Below are 19470 nucleotides of genomic sequence, written 5' to 3' on the forward strand. Positions count from 1 at the left end.
CACCCTCCAGCTTCAAATCAAAATAAGCCTTGACAGTCAAAAAATGTTTTATTCTAATTTATGTCAGAACTGTGACAAACAATGAACAAAATACAAACAAATGTAATAGCTATGCTTAAAGACTAAATAGCCAAGAAAACAGCAAACCATGATGTCAAAGACATGAAGTTATTTGCAACTGGTGTCTCACAGCACATTTGTTCAAGTACTTACCATGTAAATGCTGAACTTTTCCATACAGATAAGGAGCGAAGTTTAAATCCCAAATGTTTGTAAAGGAGAAAACATTAAAAACGTTGAAAGAAAAGGAAAATGTTTCCTCAGGGCTTACACCTTTGTGTCTGGATTGGCTGATGGTATCAGAGCTCCTGCTGTGATTGGCTGTTCAAGGCCCCGCTAAGATTTTCATTTAGACCTGTTGTTTCAATTAATGTTCTTATTTTCTTTCGGATTTTAATATATGATTCTTGATCATCCGTCACTCTATCAATCACCTTTAATTTTGTTAATTTTTCTTCCTTTATTGTGCTGCTGCTTCTGTGTAATGTTTCAGGAGAATGAACAGTAAGACATAGCTTATTAAGATGTCTGCAGGTGCTGTTTATCAGATTCTGTTCTGTACCAACTTTTCTAGATCCTGATAGGTGTACAGTTGCATATTTTTCCTGCATGAATGCACCAGAGGATCACATTGGTGACCCTAGAGAGGCTGTGGTTTGAATCCACTTCTTGACCTTTTCCTGCATTTATTTCAAGGTAGTATCTCTGTCACTCCTCTTTTATATTTGACTGTCTTGAGCTATGTTCAAGAAACATGTATAAAAGCACTTTATAGAACTCATTTAGGTAACTGATATCATTTATGGATAACAAATGTCTTTCCTTTTTACTACTGTGTGTAACATACACAGTTCGTAGGCGTTAGAATTTATGAAATTCTTCGAAATTATAATGGAAACTGTACTTATCTGATAATTGTTATTATACATTTTGAGTTTTTCCTTCAATAGATACAAATTTAGACACAGAGAGCAATGAAATCTGCAGAATATTGACTATTATTTTTCTCAAATGTAAATAAAGAAAAACATTTAAAACTACCAGAAACAAAATGACACCCATGTTGACAGCCTTTCAAATTAATCAAAAGTTTGGGATATCAAGAGATTTATAATTATATCATATTTCATATTTCAATCTTGGAGAAGTAAAAAAATATAAACTATATGCAGGAACATTTTAATTTCTCTTTTTTTCTCTGGGATTAATTTTTAGCTTGTTAAATATTAGATCTGATTTGTTTTGGTTTTTTTAACATTAAACACAAAATATTAGATATTAGTAATACTAGTATAAGGTTGCTAAAGTTCTGCATCTGCATTGAATCATTCCTGTCATGAAAATATTTTGTCTCACCTGTGGATCAATTCTGCCCATGTTGCACACCGAAGGAAAAAAAAACAACAACTCTTTTTCACGTGATAAGAAATAAAACAAACACACACCTCACAGCACAGCACAGTTTACTTGCTAGTCATTTTATACAAATAGTAGAAAGAGGGTTTGTATCTGAAGGAAACAAACTGCAATACATTTGCCAGATAGATTTTGATACACGGAGACGGATTTTCAGAAAGGTAAAGGCGTAAATATAGTCACAGGGTCGAATGTTTCAAACATCCCATTAAAAAAGCTTTCACTAACCTGTTGGTGTAAAAAAAAAAGAGAGAACGAGAGAGACTTCGGTTATCACATACAGTCATATAAAGATATCTAGGTAAAGTTGGAATAAACACAAAATAAACAACTTAAAAAAAAACAAAAAAAAAAACATTCCAATAATTAGGTGGTGTCTAGCGGTAGGCGTAGTTCTTGTCTGCTGTCCTACGTTTTGCTGAACTCGCCCACAAACCGTTTAACGAAACATCTGGAAGTCCCAAAACAACCACAAAATATTTTTTTATTCTTATTCTAGCTATTTTTTGTTTGTACACATCACAACCCGAACACTCGGTAGGTTGACTGGTTTTCCGTTACATCTCTGGATGATGTAACATCACCCTCCTCCTCCTCTTCCTCCTCCTCCTCCTTCTCATCATCATCATTTGTTAAAGTAATCTAAAAGCCCCTTCAACATGCCGCGCACCCCTCAATCACAACCCCTTTAGTTACACGTCAACTCTGTTTTTTTTAATTTGTTGCGCTCTTTATGTGCCGTTCAAGAAAAGGGGGGCAATAATCGCCGTGCTCCCCTACTAGAAGATTTCTACATGTTTTGAACGTCGGAGTTCAAAGTCCCACGCTGAGCCGACTGCTGAAGGGCCACGCTGAGTTTTACAGGATGGCACAGAAGAACTTCTTCTCCCTGAACGGGTTCTCTGAGGCGGGCACCGGCGATAACAGAGGGTCCTCTTTGGCATGGGCTTCGCAGTACGACATCAGGTCTGCTGCTGCTTTGGACACCTGCAGTCACAAGGATGTCAAAGGACAAAAAAAAAAAAACCTTGTCAGTATAACTAAACAAGGCTTCATGAAACATGTAAACAGATAAATACATGGAGAAATAATAATATATTTGTAACCAAAAGGTTTTTACAGAATTTAATATGTGAATAATTGCATGGGGAGTGAAAATAAATATATAATTATTAAAATAGGTGAATTAATTAATTAATTGAAGAATGAATAAATAAATAAATAAATAAATAAATAAATAAATAAATAAATAAATAAATAAATAAATAAATAAATAAATAAATGTATGAATACAATTACAGACATGTTTTTGACAGTCACTTTAATAGTATATTATACTCCAGCATTGATTTTCTTTATATATTGGCCAATAATCATGTTCTATATCAATTAATTAATTTAGAACATGAATGAATGAATGAATGGTTTATTTCGATTCCAGTTTCAGTGCAGGAGTTGAATTTTCAGTTCATAAAGCTTTGAAGTTCACGCACACTTGTTTTTTATGTTTCCACAGTATCTGTAGCCGAAATGGATCTGGGCAGAAGCCATAGCTTATTTTGCCTATCCCTTAAAAACCCGTAAAGTTCCCCAGGACACCAGTGATACAAGATAAAAAACAAAAAACCAAACATAACAGAAGTAATATGGAAAAGAGAAAAACATACAAGACACTTAGAACATAACAAAAGTAAAACGTAAAGCACCTTTCATAATGGTTGGTGTTTGCTCCGACGTGTTTGTTTTTCATTTTATAAAATTTGATTATAACCTGAGAGGCTCAGTGAAGTTGAATTCCCATGCAAACTAATTTTAGCCAGACATTTTGTGTAAAAAAAAAAAGAAGCCATTAACAGTTTAACCGTGACTAAAGGTGTGAACTCTGATTTTTCCAGCTCACCTTTATCCTGTCGATGTTGGCCTCCATCTTTAGCTGCTCCACCAGCTTCCTGGCTTGTGCGATGCTGGCCGTGTTATTGCTCGCCATGGCCGCGATCAGTCAGGTCTCGTGTGCTCTGCCTACGCGGACACCGGAGACAGCGAGAGATCCCAGATATGTCAGTTCCATGTTAACACGCTGTGACAGGCATGCAAAGAAGAGTGCTACCAACAGATAACCCTCTTCATCATCATCCCCACATACTTGTGATTCAACACACTTATCCACATAATGAATTCCCAAGGCTCTTCCCTTAACACAATCACCACCACAGATAAATACCTACACCCCAGCCTGAAGCTTCTTGTCATTTTAGCCTCAGAATCGCAGTTGAATCCTTGAAAATATGGAAAGTGTCGTGTGATTCAGTATTTTGGTCTGCACATGGTACAACAGACCTCATAGCCATATTCTGCTGTGAAGATCTGGACCCCACTAATAGAGGAAAGTGAGGGCACACACGCACACACACACACACACACACACACACACACACACACACACACACACACACACACACACACACACACACACACACACACACACACACACACACACACACAGGCGTATTATTTATGGCGTTAGTTGCTAGGCAGCCCCTGACAGTTTGGGGGGAGGGAGAGAAGGCGGGAGGAGAGGGAGAGGAGCGTCTCTTTGTCCAGCACTATATTTGAAAGAGTTAATTCAAATAGGAAATGTTACAGAAGAAGAAATAAAGAGTCTGATTTTGCTCTGACACTTATTTAGAGTCCTCGTCTTACTGCCTCGTGTGAGGAATTATCAGTCTTGAGTACAATACCACTCGTTTGACCTATTTTGACGAGCAAAAGTTTGTTTTGAATTGTCTGTCAAACAAATGGAAAAGAAAGGAAATTCTTGGTTGAAATCCTGGATTTCCTTCTTCCCTTTCAGTCAATTCCTGATGAGTTTGCAAGCGTTATTTGAATATTAGCTTTAAATAATCAACTGATTTCCTCACCTCATGTTCATTCTTGTATGCGTGGTGCCGAATCAGTCGCTTTTCACACAGTGAAGCACACATGGAAATGGAAATTACTTCCATAACTAAAGGAAGATGCAGCAAATAGAAACAAAAAAAAAAAATCTCCATTCAAAATTAAGGCAGGACATGATACTAAAACCAGAAGTGAAACGATCCCTGAACTCGAACTACAAAGTAATTGGGCGATCACCGACTGCCTGCTGCCCAACCTCAGGCACAACAATGCAACAACAAGCAACCATCAGATATTGTTATGGCTGCAAAGCAACTTACTTCAGGTATAATCATGTTTTATATTTTTCAAAAATATAAAATATTTTGCCTGGAATGATCATTGACAGATGTTTTTGTGCACACCTGAAGCATCTTACTCGTGTGAATTATGACCCTGGATGTCAAATTTAGGAATATTTCCCACCAATAAAGTTGCCTGCACGAGAGCGTGTGTTTAAGTTACGGGCTTCTTCAAGACTTCATTTTCCATCCATCTCTTTGACGTTGGTCAGATGTTGCTTATGTCCTCGATGCATGCTCCCCTCATGTATTCATTACACTTGTGATGTTTCTGCACGGTCTCGGAGCAGAGTCCTCCGATGCTCCCTGTCTTCTATAACCTCTTCGATTAAACAGATCAGGCGCTCTAAAACAGCATCATCCTTGGTGTGCGATCAATCGTCCCTGCGCCTCCCCCTCTGTCATCCGTCTGTATGCACCGTGGTTCCCCTCAGCGTGGGGTCAATACTGATCCCAGTGAGGTGCAAACCATGAATGTTAATGCTCCGTGGTGGTGGCACATCTGCTCGCCGGGGCCACAGCGAAAGCGCCGCAACAACAACAACAACAACCGCGACCTCAGCACAGGTCACAGGGTGCAGCTCGTTTTACATCCGTGTCGAGGTTGGTGGATGTCGAAGTGCTTTTGAAAATGTAGTGACATGAAAACGTGTGACGCCAGAAACATCACAATACTTTGTATGTATTGATAAGAAAGTTCCTCATTGTGACAAGAATGGTTTAATAGTTTATTAAGTATTTCTGTCACATCTCACGCTGCCTTTCACTGCAGGTGACAAATGAGTCCAGCTGCACCTCTTGTTGAGCTCCCCGTGATTAAATCCAGAAATCAGAGCGTTTCATTCAATGTGGACAGACTCATTTGCTCATTTTATCCAAAATGGCTAAAACTTACAGGAAATGCGGAAAAAAGGGTATAAAAAAACCAAATAAACACACACAAACACACACACACACACACAAAAACTTGCTAAAATAGGTCAAATGGTGGAAAAGGTAAAATAGCACTGGCAGCTAAAATTGCTAAAAAGAAATTAAAAAAAAATCTTGTAATTGAAAAAGCAAACATTCAGTCAATTTTAATGCAGCATCTTGACAAAAGGTGAAGTTCAGATGATTAAAGTGCATATTAAAGTGCATAACTATAGTGCAGCAAAGGTTATTCTGAGGTGCAGAAGACAATGTATGCAATCGCAAACTCACACCACTTACACTTGATTTTGTCATTTTTATAAAGAAACATTCTCCTTCAAATCCAAATTTGAGAGACCATTCAGTTATATTTACAGACTTCCCACTTTTCACAGACCGAGACGTTTCCTCCGAACCGAGCTGGAGCATCTATGAACGGAATCAGCGCAAACCAGATGACAACCTGAGGAGGATTTACAAGCTCAGCCTGCAGAAGGCTGCACAGTATCAACGGTGGAACATAAACAAGGTGTTTTATAGTCGCTGCAGCCGAGGGATCCTGGCTGCTCTCATGCTGAGGGGAGCGTCACCTTGTAGGGTCATAATGTGTGCGCCGCCGCCAATTACTTATCCAGTCGTGATTTAAAAAAGAAAAACAACGAAAGAAACCTTGGCACTAATTAAAGAGAAATATTTAGTGATAAATTGTTAGTAAAAAAGATATGTTCAACATATGAGTTTGAAATTGTATATTTTAGTGACACTAATATATCTGGAGCATGTGTGGGCATCACTTGTGTCCCTCACCAGAATAAAAATAGTACACTCGGTACAAATGCATGCACAATGAGACTTTGGTGCTTGTTGTATCAAGGCCATAACATTGTTCCATCACCCAGGGGAGGCTTTAAAACAGGCCAGTAAATCACCAGACTATTGATAGGAATAGATGTCACTCTTTAAGGTTTCTGGGATGTTTGAGAAAATAGGGCTTTTTTCTTTTCTTTTTTTTTTTTTTAATAAAAGATTTTTGCAAATCAATCTAGTTTATGCAGCGCTGAAAAGGCAAAAGTGCTTATTTTCAGTAAAAACCAAATTAAGTTAAGTTAAACTGCCTCTGAAAATGGTGAAAAATGAAGGTTAGTTTTACCTTTTTTGCTATCGGCCGTGATTTTCCAATGTTTATTCGTACATAGTGGCTCATGGAAATGAATTACCTTTGAGCATCTGGCTGGCTGCTGAAAGTCATATGATACTGCAGGCACTGGTGAATATGTAATGTTTAGTTTCAAGCTCAAAAAAGCTCCCGCAGTACAGCAGCTGGACCACTAGTTGGTGCCGTGTTTGTGTAACACAACATGCATGCGTGAAGAAAACAACCAACCCATTCTGGCTCCTTTTTTTCTCATCATCGGCTCACTCTGTATCTAGTGTATGTTGAATAATGTGTCTCCACATGCAACACAAGCAGCACTCATCTGCAATTAAACATCAACTTACATATTTAAAAACAAAAACTAAGAAAATTAATGTTAACAGCAATTTCTGGAGAAGAAAAAGGACACTATTATTCCCAATCTGTCCACTGGGGATCCCACTATTTACAGTAATTAAGATTAGAAGACATAACACAACTACAATTCAATATGTAGGAAAGTAGTAAAGGAACAGATCAGAATGAGAGAATGCTTATCCATGGACTGGTAAGACATCGCGGCTGAAATTAGCAAGAATTTAGTTTCAATCTATAGCCCTTGAAAATTACATTTAAAGTGAAATATGGCTGGTGTGACAATAAAAAAAGAAAGGCATCTGACAGCTTGACAGAGCTGTCACTGAGTTCAAAACGTTGTTTTCCTGCTTATTATCGTCACAGAGTGCCAAAATGCCACCCTGACATTTTCTTATCTTGAGAGGGAAGGCTGAGGCGGCGGTGACATGTAGCAGAGAGCCACGCCAGAGAGGCCTTAAATGAGTCTCAAAAAAAGGTGGGTTGAATATGAATAATAGACTAAAGGGCAGAGCGTCTTTTTAGTTATTTGTTTTGAGGTCAAACTGGGTCATCAAAGCTTCCCCTTTTTCTATCTGTGGGCAGCTCAAAATAGCATCCGGAGAGGTCGCCTGTGGTGTCGACATGCTGATAACTGCGACGTCCCGACAGGCACTGATAAATAATGCATCCGAGACGGACGCAAACCTTCACTGTGTCAGCTGTCCACAACTTCATGGGAGCTGTCAGGATCGTCGCTCCAACTCCTTGGAGCTGCAGAGTGACGACTGACCCCTCATCATGTACCCCTGTCGCAAACCCCCTCCCACACCCCACACCCCACACCCCTGCCCAACCCCCCCCCCAGCCTTGACTTACCTTGTCTGCTTACTCCTCCGCGCCCGGCGTCCTCATGCAGCTCACTCAGCAGCCTGTGTCCGCCACGCTCTCTGCAAACACACACAGAGGAGGCAAAGAGAGCTTGAAGGGAGGGAGACTCGGAGCCGCGTCGTTCCTGCATTCCTGATCAATTACGCCGAGGCATTTGTGTGTAGCCTGTGTCTTCTGATCACTGCGTGTCAGAATGTCGCAGCTCGCTCCTACAAACTCTGACGGAGAAACTCCACAAGGCGCACAGATGAAAGTGGAGCGCAGGCGAGGGCCCACATTAATTCATGGTGGGAAAGCGCTGTGACGTTCCGGGGAACCCAGTCTCGATTTCCTCTGCTTGATATCGCCAGCGTCCAGTGGAACCGACTCAGGGGAGATTTGTAGTTGTAAAGTTAATCCCAATTTATTTTCCAAAGTAAGGTGTTATTAGTTGTGCCTCTACATACCTGTATTTGAGGTTGACTGGTGTCGTTCTATGAATATCAGTGTGTGATCGTGTGCGTCACTGTGTTTCCAACAACAGGCTGTTTGAACCAAATGAGTTCACTTTAGGAGTTGTTGTATTCAATAAATGCACCAATACGATATTATATCGTCCGTCACCGTAAAATCTACATTTCAAAGTGCGCATATTATGGTTATCCAAGATGTGTTTCCATCTTTTCCCCGTTTCCAGATATTATGTTGAACCAAATGACATGATAATGTCTGTTCTATTAGAGCAGATTTTCCAAAATGCCAAACGATGCCTGAAAGTCGCCGTTCTGTCGCTGATGACCAAGAGCTTCTGGGCCTCCCTTCTTCTTCTGATCCTACATATTCCCTTTTAATGCATCTGTGACTCTGCATCTCGTCTGACAAATCGGCCAATTACCCTGCATGAGCAGATCTGCGGAGGAAGGGGATTCCAGCTGCCGTAAATCACGTCCGCACACGACGTTAAAGCAACGTCCGCGAGGCATCCATTAACAAAAACCTCGCCAACAGCAGCCAAACGCCGTGTACCAAAGTGTTCTAGCAATGCTGAAACTGCTTGAAGTTTCGAATAAGAAACAAACAGAAATTGAGAGAGTACAACGGTTCATCATCTCCACTCCTGGTTCACTGGAGCCATTAATCTACACGGTTACACGGCGTTACGAGAGCCTAATGATAATATTATCAGTACAGTATCTGGGAAAGCTTAGCTGGATTGCTTCATAGTGTGACTGACTTGTTGTGTAGCTCTTCACAAGAAGCAATGTTCAGAAAAGTTTCTGAACATTCTGAATGTTGCATGTAACTCCCAAAATGTCTGTCGTGTCATTTTCAAAAGTTCTTAAATATGAGCTGCAAACTGGTGAAACAGGCACCGCCCTTGTTGACATTACCTTCCTACACATTGTCGACGTCGCATAACTTGTGACTATGTCATGGCTGCTTTTATTTGTTTAGAGTATTTACTCACTGACAGAAACATCCGGCTTGTTTGTTCAGGCTCAGAGGCTATACTGTATGTTGGTGCATTTCTGCAATTTTTTTGAAAGACCTTTCTTCTTCTTTTTTTTTTTTTGTTTCAGGAAAAGCGCATATTAATCTGTCAGTACAACCATTTCAAAACTGCTTGGATTGACTGCAGCAAGAGAGAAAAAAAAAAAAAAAAACCTTCACAGCAATGGGTGACCCACAAGCTTAAATATGATTTTAAATTCTGCCGGAAAAAAGTTCATTTCGTACAAAAGTACATAAGTAATCAGTATGCTGTATCACAACTTTATAGTGGGGAGAAAAATGCGTCACAGAAAACAGAATTTGTTTTTAAATCTGTGTTAATATATGAGAAGCAGAAACAAACTGCAGCGGCAACACCAACGTTCCTTTCTACAGAATATATATTTCTGTCTTGTGGAAGATCAATCCATCCATACATGCTCTACGCTTTATCCGTCTCCAGGTCATGGTCACCTGGAGCCGACACAGCGGGCGCTGGCCTGGCACAGAGACACACTCTCGTTCACCTCTACTGTCTGACTACAGGCAACTACTAACCAACAATGTGCACATTCCACCCATAAGAGCTCACCAATGTGGGATTCAACATATTCTTGTCGTGAGACAAGAGAGCAAACCACCACAAGATTGTGCAATATATCTGCTAGTTTGGTGCAGAGTGGGTTGTACATGAGACGAAACACAAAAAGCGGTGATGTTAAAATCAACACAAGAACTAAAAGGTGAGAAGAATCTCAGTCTCTCATGAGAGATGCTCGTACCAATACAACATTTCAATAACATTTTCAAATTTTTGTACAGTTACGAGTCAAATTTTAATCAATCACGTCAATACTTTTGAATAAGGACACATGTAGAACCCTCTACAGCACTTTATTAACTATTTTTGTAAGATATCAGGGCAAATTCCCGCTTTAAACCGGGTTTAAGCAAAAGTGCAACAGGAACTACGGAAACCCACAACGAATGGTAGAACGGAAGGCGAAAAATACCGAAAAACTGTCGGGAGAAACAAACTTGAATTTGAAAAATAAAAATCGTTTTTAGCTACAAATTTGATTACCCAGCCCTATAAGATATAGATTGGAAGAGAGTTGACCCTCTTTTGAAGACCTGTTTTCTCATATTGTCTGGATCTACACAGTAATACATACAGTATATACAGCAATCATATGTACTATTTAAAAACAATATTAATGGAACCCTATTACAGTTAAATACACATGTGCTCAGCAAGAACACATAAATTGTACGTTCTCACGGTTGGAATTGAACCAGAGTTTTTTGTGAGGTGAGAGTGCTAACCACTAATCCACTGTGCAAAAGAGAGCAGTTACAGACAATTTAAATGTTTTGGGTTTTTCTTTCTAAAAGGCTAATCCTCAAATCTTGCCAATTTTTCAAACGTAGAAAAGAAACAAAGCAGCTTCAAAACTTTGGGTTTTCCCTCCTGTCATGGTTCAGTTTAGTGTACACTGCAAAAAATGAAGAAAGCCTTTCACCCCCTGAAAGAGTAACTGATTTTGCTTTCCTTGTGAGTCGTTGGTGTCGTCATCGTATTTATGTTGCAAGGCAGCAGCAGGATCAGTAGTAACGGGTCAGAAAGTGTTAAAACGCCTTGGAGATGTTGTTCTCCATCTCATTGCCACTGAAGCCTGGGCCTCGCTGAACAGACTGAACTGCATCATGGGACGTGAGTAGTGATCCATTTCTCTCCTGTGTTGGCGCCTTCTGCTTCCTGTCCCTCCTTCGGAGGCAGACAGGTGTTTGGTGATGGGACTCTAACGGCCCCAGCATGCTCCGTCCTGCTCCGATCAATCCGCCCCCCCCACTCCATCCTTCCCCTGCCATTTGGGGCTTTTCTTTGAACCCCTTCCTCTGGGTTTTGTTGGGGGGTGGGGGGGTGGGGGGTCTGTGTTCGTGACGAGGCGCTCTACAGATGTGATTATAGCTGCTGTGCTCGACTCTGGGTGTCGCTGACTTAAAGGGTGATTAAGCGCTGCAGGAAACATCCTGGTGTGGAAAAAATAATTCCTGGCCTGTCGAGAGTGACGATCTCTCCTGCACTCCCACACATGCTGACTCTCAGCTTGGCTCTACCTCCTCTTTGCTGCTACCCCTTTCTCTTTCTGTAGTGCACACCTTATTATCCTGTTGGGTTTTATCTTTTTTCTTTTTTGGCCTTTACACCATCCAGACACAGAAATCATGGCGGCCGGGCAGGGAGTATTCTGTCTTCTGTAAAGCCCAGGGTGCGAAATCAGAGCATTGTAATTAAAAATGTGTCCCTCGCTTCAGATTCTGGACCCTGGAGAGCCAGCGATTAACCTGCGAGTGGCTGCATGACCAGCTTTGAGGGTCTGTGCACATGAGAATTTGTGCAAACAGCCTGGTCCCTTCACATACTTGCATGCAACGGGAACGGGAGTTGATGAGGGAAGACTCCAACGTGGAGATTTTAACACGCAATGTTGACATGCAGCTGTATTCTGTTGGTTTAACAGCATTGAGAGGTTTCTTGGTCATACCAATGACTCCGCTTGAATATTTAAATGTATTTATCTGATGCCACGGGAGCATTCATCCCAAACATGAAGGGGAGTGGACCTGTTTGGAAATTTGTGCTGTTTTTTATGTCGTGTTGTACAAAACAATGTGTTACTTATAAATGATACTTCCATTTTAAATCTAATCTCTTTGAAAAGACTTGAATCACTGCTGCCAGAAACACGCTGGCAGTACAATCAAACTCTCCTCTCACAACTTGCTGGACATTCAGGGTATAAACACTAAGGGTCTACTTGAATTGGGAAACAGAAGATAAAAAAAAAAAAAAAAAAGAATAACTTATGATTGTTAGTGAAACTTAGAAAAGATATTTCAACCTGAGGGGATAATGGGATGCCAAATATCAAAAATAAACTTGGAAAAAGCAGGTAAATTCCTTGGTGAGGAGTCCTGCTGTGTGAAGACTGCTGATATGAAGCGTTTACTTTACATCAGTTCATCCAATCCAATAAAGTGTGCGAACAAGCCTTTTAAACTGGGATAATGTTGTTACTATAATAACAATGCTGTTTTTTTCCCTGCCCTTTGTGACTCATTTCCCTTTTTTGTTCTCACCACCAAATCCCACAGAAACACCACTGTGGTTTTATTTTTGAAAAACGTAAGTCTGTTCATCACGACTGCCGTTAGAAGCAGCGCCACCAAAGCTGTAAACGCACCCAGAAACTTCAGTCATGTAACAGTCAGACTGAGAGACTGGCACTCTCAGCGTGTCACAGGACAATAAGGCTGCAGTCTGCTGTGTGACGGTGAAACAGAAGGCAGTGAAGGGCACAGTCAGCTAGAGAAAGATTTACAGAGCCGTAAACCGATAGGAGAGCGTACACAGAACGAGAGAGAGAGAAAAAAAAATGAGAAGAAGCCGGGAATGAAGTTTATTGGGAAGATAAAAGAGGAGGTGCAGTGGTTGTACCTTCCTCCAGAGTGGCTTTTATAGCGGCCGCGGCAGGGAGGGGTAACATAAAACTGACCTCCGGAGTTATTAATGAACACAATCGGGCAGTATTGACTATTGAATGTAACGTAGCTCGGATCTCTGTCCTTGAACAGGAGAAAGGACACACCTCCCTCTGCACATAAAGACAAACCAGCGGGGTACACACACACACACACACACACACACACACACACACACACACACACACACACACACACACACACACACACACACACAGCGCTGAGCTGGCAGGTCACGGCTGTTTGTGGAGGTGACGGCGAGTGTGACAGCTGAGTGTCCTTCTCCGTCACAGTCTCTGTGACTGTCAGGCTGCCCGAGGCCAGGACTCATGGGGCATTCGGGGAAGTTTGAACGTGCAAAGTTTCCACTTTTCAAAGTGACATTTCCGGGCTGAGAGTATAAAGATGGCGACGAGAAAGTCCACTGATGATCCGCAAGCAAACCATATTTAATCCGCCGACACACTGATGAGATGATGTTAGCAGAATCAATATCATCTATAGACTCCAGTTCTACACAGCAATTGTTTTGTGGCAGGAAACCCGCAGCAAAAGGTGTTCGGTGGGTTTTATGAGCCTTTCAACCTTAAGCATATCACTGAAGGGTGTTAAAATATACACGGACATATGCAAAATGTACAAAACAAAATTCAGTCGTTTGAACAAATTAGATTGACTGAATATATTACAGGATGTCTATACACGGTGAGAAAATCCTGTTTTTCAAAAATGTAAAATGTGATTGTCATTCACTTCTTATTGTTGGTTTGAAAGACAAATTAATAAATCAGGAAGTTACAAGATATATATATATATACCCCCCCCCCCCCCCCCCCCAAATAGGAACGTTTAAAAACAATGAATGTAAAGTACATATTTAAAAACAAATCCTTTCACTTCCAATTACTATTTCAACTTTTTAGCACCTCATAAATTAGAATAAACATGTTTTTAATCAATGTGGTGAATCATTATTCATATGTTGACGACTGCCAAGTAATTATCACAATACCTTCACCTCAAATTTGCTCCTTCTGTCTCGTGAAAATTATGTCAAATCTTTGATGACTCGTCACGCCACTGTGTTTACTCATTTTGCTTCCCGTAGAAAGGCTCTCTTCATTCTTCAGCTTTTATAACCAACAGCTGGAGAACTGATTTCTGTGTAACTCCCAATAACATACGTGTTATAGTAGGACAAATAGAATATATTTCTGCAAGCTCAAAACTGCATTTCGCTTAAATATAAAGTCAGAGACCTGGGTGTGGGTCTTATCAGACTTACTTGGGGAAATAGTTAACAAGCCCAATTCTGAGGATGTCTTCCATGTAGTTAAATTTCCTGACATGTAACAGTTGTAGATTGTATAAGAAGCCTCACCAGGTAGTTTTATATTCTATCAAACTCGCACAAGAAGATATTTATTCTTCATGCCTAATGGTGATATCATATATTAAGAGCATCATTTCAACTTGAAATGACTACTTGGTGTGAGACAAATCCTGTGCATCTTAAAGGGGTTGGATTCAAAATGTAGTTCACGCTCTGTGAGATGAGGTTCATCTCTCCACACTGGGGATCGTCTCCACATCATTCCCAGGATGAGTCCTGTCGGACAGTGGAGGCCTCCTTCAGATTTCACAGAGTTTAACTAGCAAAGACAGTTTGGAATGGCTGAACTGAAAATGACCTGCACAGAAATGGAACGAGAAGATAGATGCAGTACACGATCATCTTTCCAAAGTCTATTCATCTCTTATTTACTCAACACTTCTGGTTGGACTGAATCTCATTGGAATGAACTTGGTTGGGTTCGTTGCAGACTTGCCAATGGGAAAGGAAAGTTTCTCATGCAGTGCTTCACGTGATCCATCACATTCATCCATTCACACACTCAATTACACATATATGACAAAATCAAGTCACCAAGAGGAAAATCAGTACAAATATAGGCCATATATTAAGACAAATGAACGAAGATCGAGGTCGATGTAACTATTTTTGAAATAACCTAAAGGCAGAGACACGTTTGCATGGATTTGTCATTACAAACAACCAGGACTGTACAAGCTCATCTGCAAAGAATCCCATTTATCTGTATGATTATTTTCAACACTGCAAATGTTTCTCGATTATTTAGCATGTGAGAACAATTTTCTCTGCGAGACTTTAGACATCAAATGCTTCACTTTCCATTTGTAGGCTTCTTTTGACTCGCGCTCTGACACTCTCTCCTCGTGCTGCTGCCTCTCGGTCAGACCACCACCACCCATGATCATTCGATTAGCCCGGACATCTGTGCCACCCCCCAGCATGCCCTGCCCATACTACACACACACACACACACACACACACACACACACACACACACACACACGTGTGTGTGTTGCAAGTTAATCTGGGTCCCAGAAACAGGGGAGGGGGGGGGAGGCAGTGGCCCAGGAAATGATGCATCCCCTGGGAGTCAAGGAGGCAGCAGGGAGGAGGCTTATTGCTCCAGGGGGTGCAAATGTGGTCTATTATGTTTATTAAATCAAACGATCAAGGCCCCGCATGTCTCCTCTTTGTTGGATTAAAGCAGTGACCAAGTGGTTTTCTTTTCTTTGGACATTTAAAGCATTTAAAGCCTTTGATATGTACGTTACGTAACAGCAGTGTAGTGGGGTAGAAACAATGTATGACACAGGACGTCACAGAGCTTCAGTAGGCCTCGCGGAGAAAAAGAAAAAGAAAAGTGTGTGTTTTTGTGTGATCGGGGTGGAAAAATTAACACCAGTGACCAGCCAAAAAAGTGCGAGTGGTTTTTTGGCAGCGAGGAAGAGGGTTGTTTAAAATTCCTTTGCCAATTTTTGAAAGGAGCTAAACATCCTGAGGAGCTTCTTTTCCCCTCCGTACATCATATTTAGAAGCAGCAGACGTGTTTGCCAGGTTTAAAAGGTTACTCTCTGCCCCATCTGTCAGAAACGGCCGTTTCAAAAGTTTGGAGTACCTTAAGCTCGTCTCTTCATGCTTGAACTGCGAGGGATTGGCGGGATTTCTGCTCTCTCCTTGAGAGAAGAGGCATAAACACACTTTTCTTCTGGATTCAATCAGCATGCAGTGAATAACACGGACAGACTCCTGGGCTGTTAACAATATTACGAACATCCGGGCTTATTTAGATTGTGCGGCGAGCGTACTGTTTGTACTGTGTGCTTCCACAGGCCGTCAGTCCAATCCAAACCACCACAAACATCATCTGCTCATCATTTGTACGACGAAAACACGATGTTCCTAAAATTTGCTGCTGAAGCTCGACGTGTTGGTGCGTTAACTCCGACACGCCCCCCAGAGGCAAAACCCACAGTCAAAGATTTCAACTTGAACTTCGTGACAATTGTCATTTGCTGCGAGGCTTCGATTGAAGGCGAACGTTGGCTCGAAACTTGATGGAAAGAAACATGAGCTCTGGCAGATGGGGTCATCGTTCTTGTGAAAGACACAAAAAACACCATTAGAGGACTCAAAATTCTCACTTCTGTCCGATTGTCAATGCAAAAATGTAGATTCAAATGTGGCAGCTGTAATACTTGACTTGTCCGTGACTTCTTTCACCCCCCCTATGAATGGGAGAACTATAAATTCTCTTCTTGCACACTTGCTTATCTGTCAGTTCTTCAGCATCACGCTGTATGAATCTTGGATATTTACACTGGAAACGCTGTAGTTTGCCACCTTGATGACTAAACATAGGGGAGAAAACCTCTTTCACTTCTTTCGGGTAGTTATTTTTTATTCTCTACATATCACAAATGAGCTAAAGGTTATGAGAAGTATGCAGGCGGAATCCTGTCAATGGCGAGAAAAAAAGGAATATAACTTGTGTTTTAAGTTGAGCTTCAAACGTGAATACATACAGGCTGGGTTAGCCTTCAGGGCTTGTTTTGGTTATGACAAATTTGTTTTCACATGTGCTTGAGGCTCGAGACATGAACTCTAAATAAAGACAGAAAGACAGACGAGTTTGTTGGACAAGACTTTTGAAACGGCTCAGACTGAAACGACAAAAACCTCTGAAGGCTGGAATCACTAAAACAAAGTTCCACCCACAAAGACTAAAGAGACATGAGTTGCAACTTTGCTTGAACTTCAGGTCAGATCACTTGATCAAGAGCAAAGTCTCTTGACCCTGTAGCTTTTCGTCTCGTGGCTCGACTCGACTTCCTCAAAGGATCTAAGGCTTAGTTTTAGGCTCTTTTTAACAACAGCTCGACTATCACTGGATGCTTTTATCCCGACAGACCGCGGCACGGTCGAATGAGCTTGAAAAAAACAAAATCAACACCATTAGAAGCAAACAAGTGCGGCGAGTACAAAGGTCAGAGGCTTCTGCAGGACGGCATCTGTCCTACCTCGTGTTACTTCCATCTCTAAGCAAAGAAATGTGGTTTGAATTTGAAATATGGGAACGTCTCACACTCTGAAGGCACGGGAGTGAATGTTTTTGTTGGTTGCAGGCTGTACGGGGAGCGGAGGGGTCAACATGGTCAAAAAGGCGTGGACGGCCTTCGTCCTTTCCGTCTTTCATCCGAGGTTCGCTCCTCTTTCTATCTGTAACGCTCCGCCTTGTTCGCTGGCTTCTGTAAGGCTGTCGAAGCTTTCAATGTCTCCTCGAGCCTCAAAAACTCCAATCTGTGGACTGGCTTCCTCTGCCATACAGTACGACCCTCCTGGTCATGAGCTCTTGCGTAATTCAGACTGGCAGTGTGCATTTGTAATGGCCCTGAATATGTAACCCAACTACACACACATGATTGGACGATTTAATGCCACTTGCACGTGACGATGCCTTTGTGTGTCGAGCTGAGAGTGGGGAGAAAAGAAAAAAAACAAAACCTGCACATCTGTGTGCGTTTTCTGGGTTTTCTTGTGAATGCCTGCTGTATCTGTCTGTGAGCAACATGAAAAAACACCAACCCCCTCCTCCCCATCCCCATCCCCATCCCCATCCTCCTTCTCCTCCTCCTCCTCCTCCTCCTCCTCTCCCGGCCATCTGCCTGATACGAATACTACATGGAGCTTGTGTGTGGTCGACTTGCTCTCTCCTCTCGGTTTGGAGGGCAAGGGCTTTGAGAATGGCTGGAAAACCTCACGGGAAGCTTGTGGGAACCCTTCTCTGTTTTCTTTCTGCTGCTTGTCTTTCGCATCCCCTTCTACAACCAGCAAAACACCCCGCCCACCCCCCCACCCCCCCACCCCCTCTTTTCTTTTACATCACCCTCTTTCTGTGTCTTTTCCATCCCCTGAAACAGATGCCCTTAATTCCTCTGGCTCCACATTATAAGATCTGCCCAATCCTAAAGGGGAAGAGAAGGAGGGAAGAAGAAGGAAAAAGGGGAGGAAGGGAGCCCATTCTGCTATTCCCCTCACACATACACATGCATGAAAGGAGGCAATGGATGGTGGATATTGAGCAGCCGCTCACCTCCGTGTGAGGAGCTTTTTAGTTATTTTAGAGGGAGGAGGGGATTCCATGATGTAAACCAGCCAGCAGCATCAGCCTCACCTCTCCAGCACTGACAAAAACGACAGCGTGGATATGGACACCCCCCCCCCCCCCCCTTGAACACACCCTGTTTTGGTTCTGATTAACCCACATGCCAGCAGAACATTTAAGGGGACAATGCAGAACATGAACATATGGACAGATTTACAAAAATTTTTAAAGACAGATTCAAATCATACCTTTGTTGCACTCGCGTGTTTTCCTGCCTGTGATGCCAAACACATCCAGTCCTGCAGAGCGGTTTCCACGCGTTCTGCCCTCTCCTGATCTCTTTCTGTCACATACACACACAAACACACACACAAACACACATTCACAGTCAGTCAGTCAGTCAGTCAGTCAGTGAGGCTGCCGATTACATCCACACGTACAACGCACACTCCTCTTTCTGTCTTTTTTATGACTCTCTCTCTCTCTCTCTCTCTCTATCTATCTCTCTCTCTCCTCCAGCTGAGATCCTCCCTGCCTCCCTCCGCCCTGCTTCTCTCAGTCTCCACCCTCCAGCCCGACGCTGGGGCTGCAAGAAAGTACCCTCCTCCTCCTCCTCCTCCTCCTCCTCCTCCTCCCTGCCTCTTTTGTGTCTTTTCTTTTCTGCTATTAGGACACACTCCCTCCATCTCCCAGAGGTCCACAGGAAAAGCCTCAACTATTCCTCCAAACAGATACTGTAAACAAACGCATACCAGGACAGATGACAGACAAACATCGATGCAAATCTGTCTGCAGCTCTATCTTCACTCACTTTTTTTTTTTCAAATCACCAATGAAGAGCACAGAACTTCAACAACATTCTTGTATTGTACACACGGCGAAAGCTTTTAACCTTTACGTGAATATCACAGTGTGGACTCTTCCAGGAACTGTGCACCAGAGCTGAACTAAAACACATAAACAGCGTGCACAC

General features: G+C 41.9%; 1 protein-coding gene across 2 annotated transcripts; it reads right to left on the reverse strand.

Annotated features, from left to right (window-relative positions):
• Window positions 1–31: 31 nt before the first annotated feature.
• Window positions 32–19061, reverse strand: gng2 (guanine nucleotide binding protein (G protein), gamma 2). Of its 2 annotated transcripts, XM_080479278.1 has the most exons (4): window positions 18746–19061; window positions 7993–8063; window positions 3377–3495; window positions 32–2463 (listed from the first exon to the last, which is right to left on the reverse strand). In XM_080479278.1, the coding sequence occupies exons 3-4, from the start codon at window positions 3461–3463 to the stop codon at window positions 2335–2337; spliced, it is 216 nt and encodes a 71-aa protein (XP_080335404.1). In that variant the 5' UTR covers window positions 3464–3495; window positions 7993–8063; window positions 18746–19061; the 3' UTR covers window positions 32–2334. The 2 variants fall into 2 exon arrangements, with proteins under 2 accessions (XP_080335404.1, XP_080335405.1); XM_080479279.1 differs by lacking the exon at window positions 7993–8063 and having other exon boundaries at window positions 1508–2463; window positions 18746–19054.
• Between the last annotated feature and the right edge of the window lie 409 nt (window positions 19062–19470).

The sequence above is a fragment of the Lipophrys pholis genome (assembly GCF_963383615.2).
Source record: "Lipophrys pholis genome assembly, chromosome: 14".
NCBI classification, from domain to species: domain Eukaryota; kingdom Metazoa; phylum Chordata; class Actinopteri; order Blenniiformes; family Blenniidae; genus Lipophrys; species Lipophrys pholis.

Excerpts from the sequence above, each read along its gene's own strand:
- gng2 (XM_080479278.1), bottom strand. The coding sequence starts at position 3,463 with ATGGCGAGCAATAACACGGCCAGCATCGCACAAGCCAGGAAGCTGGTG. Across the intron at positions 2,464-3,376 it reads CCAACATCGACAGGATAAAG|GTGTCCAAAGCAGCAGCAGA; the intron begins GTGAGCTGGAAA and ends TTGTGACTGCAG.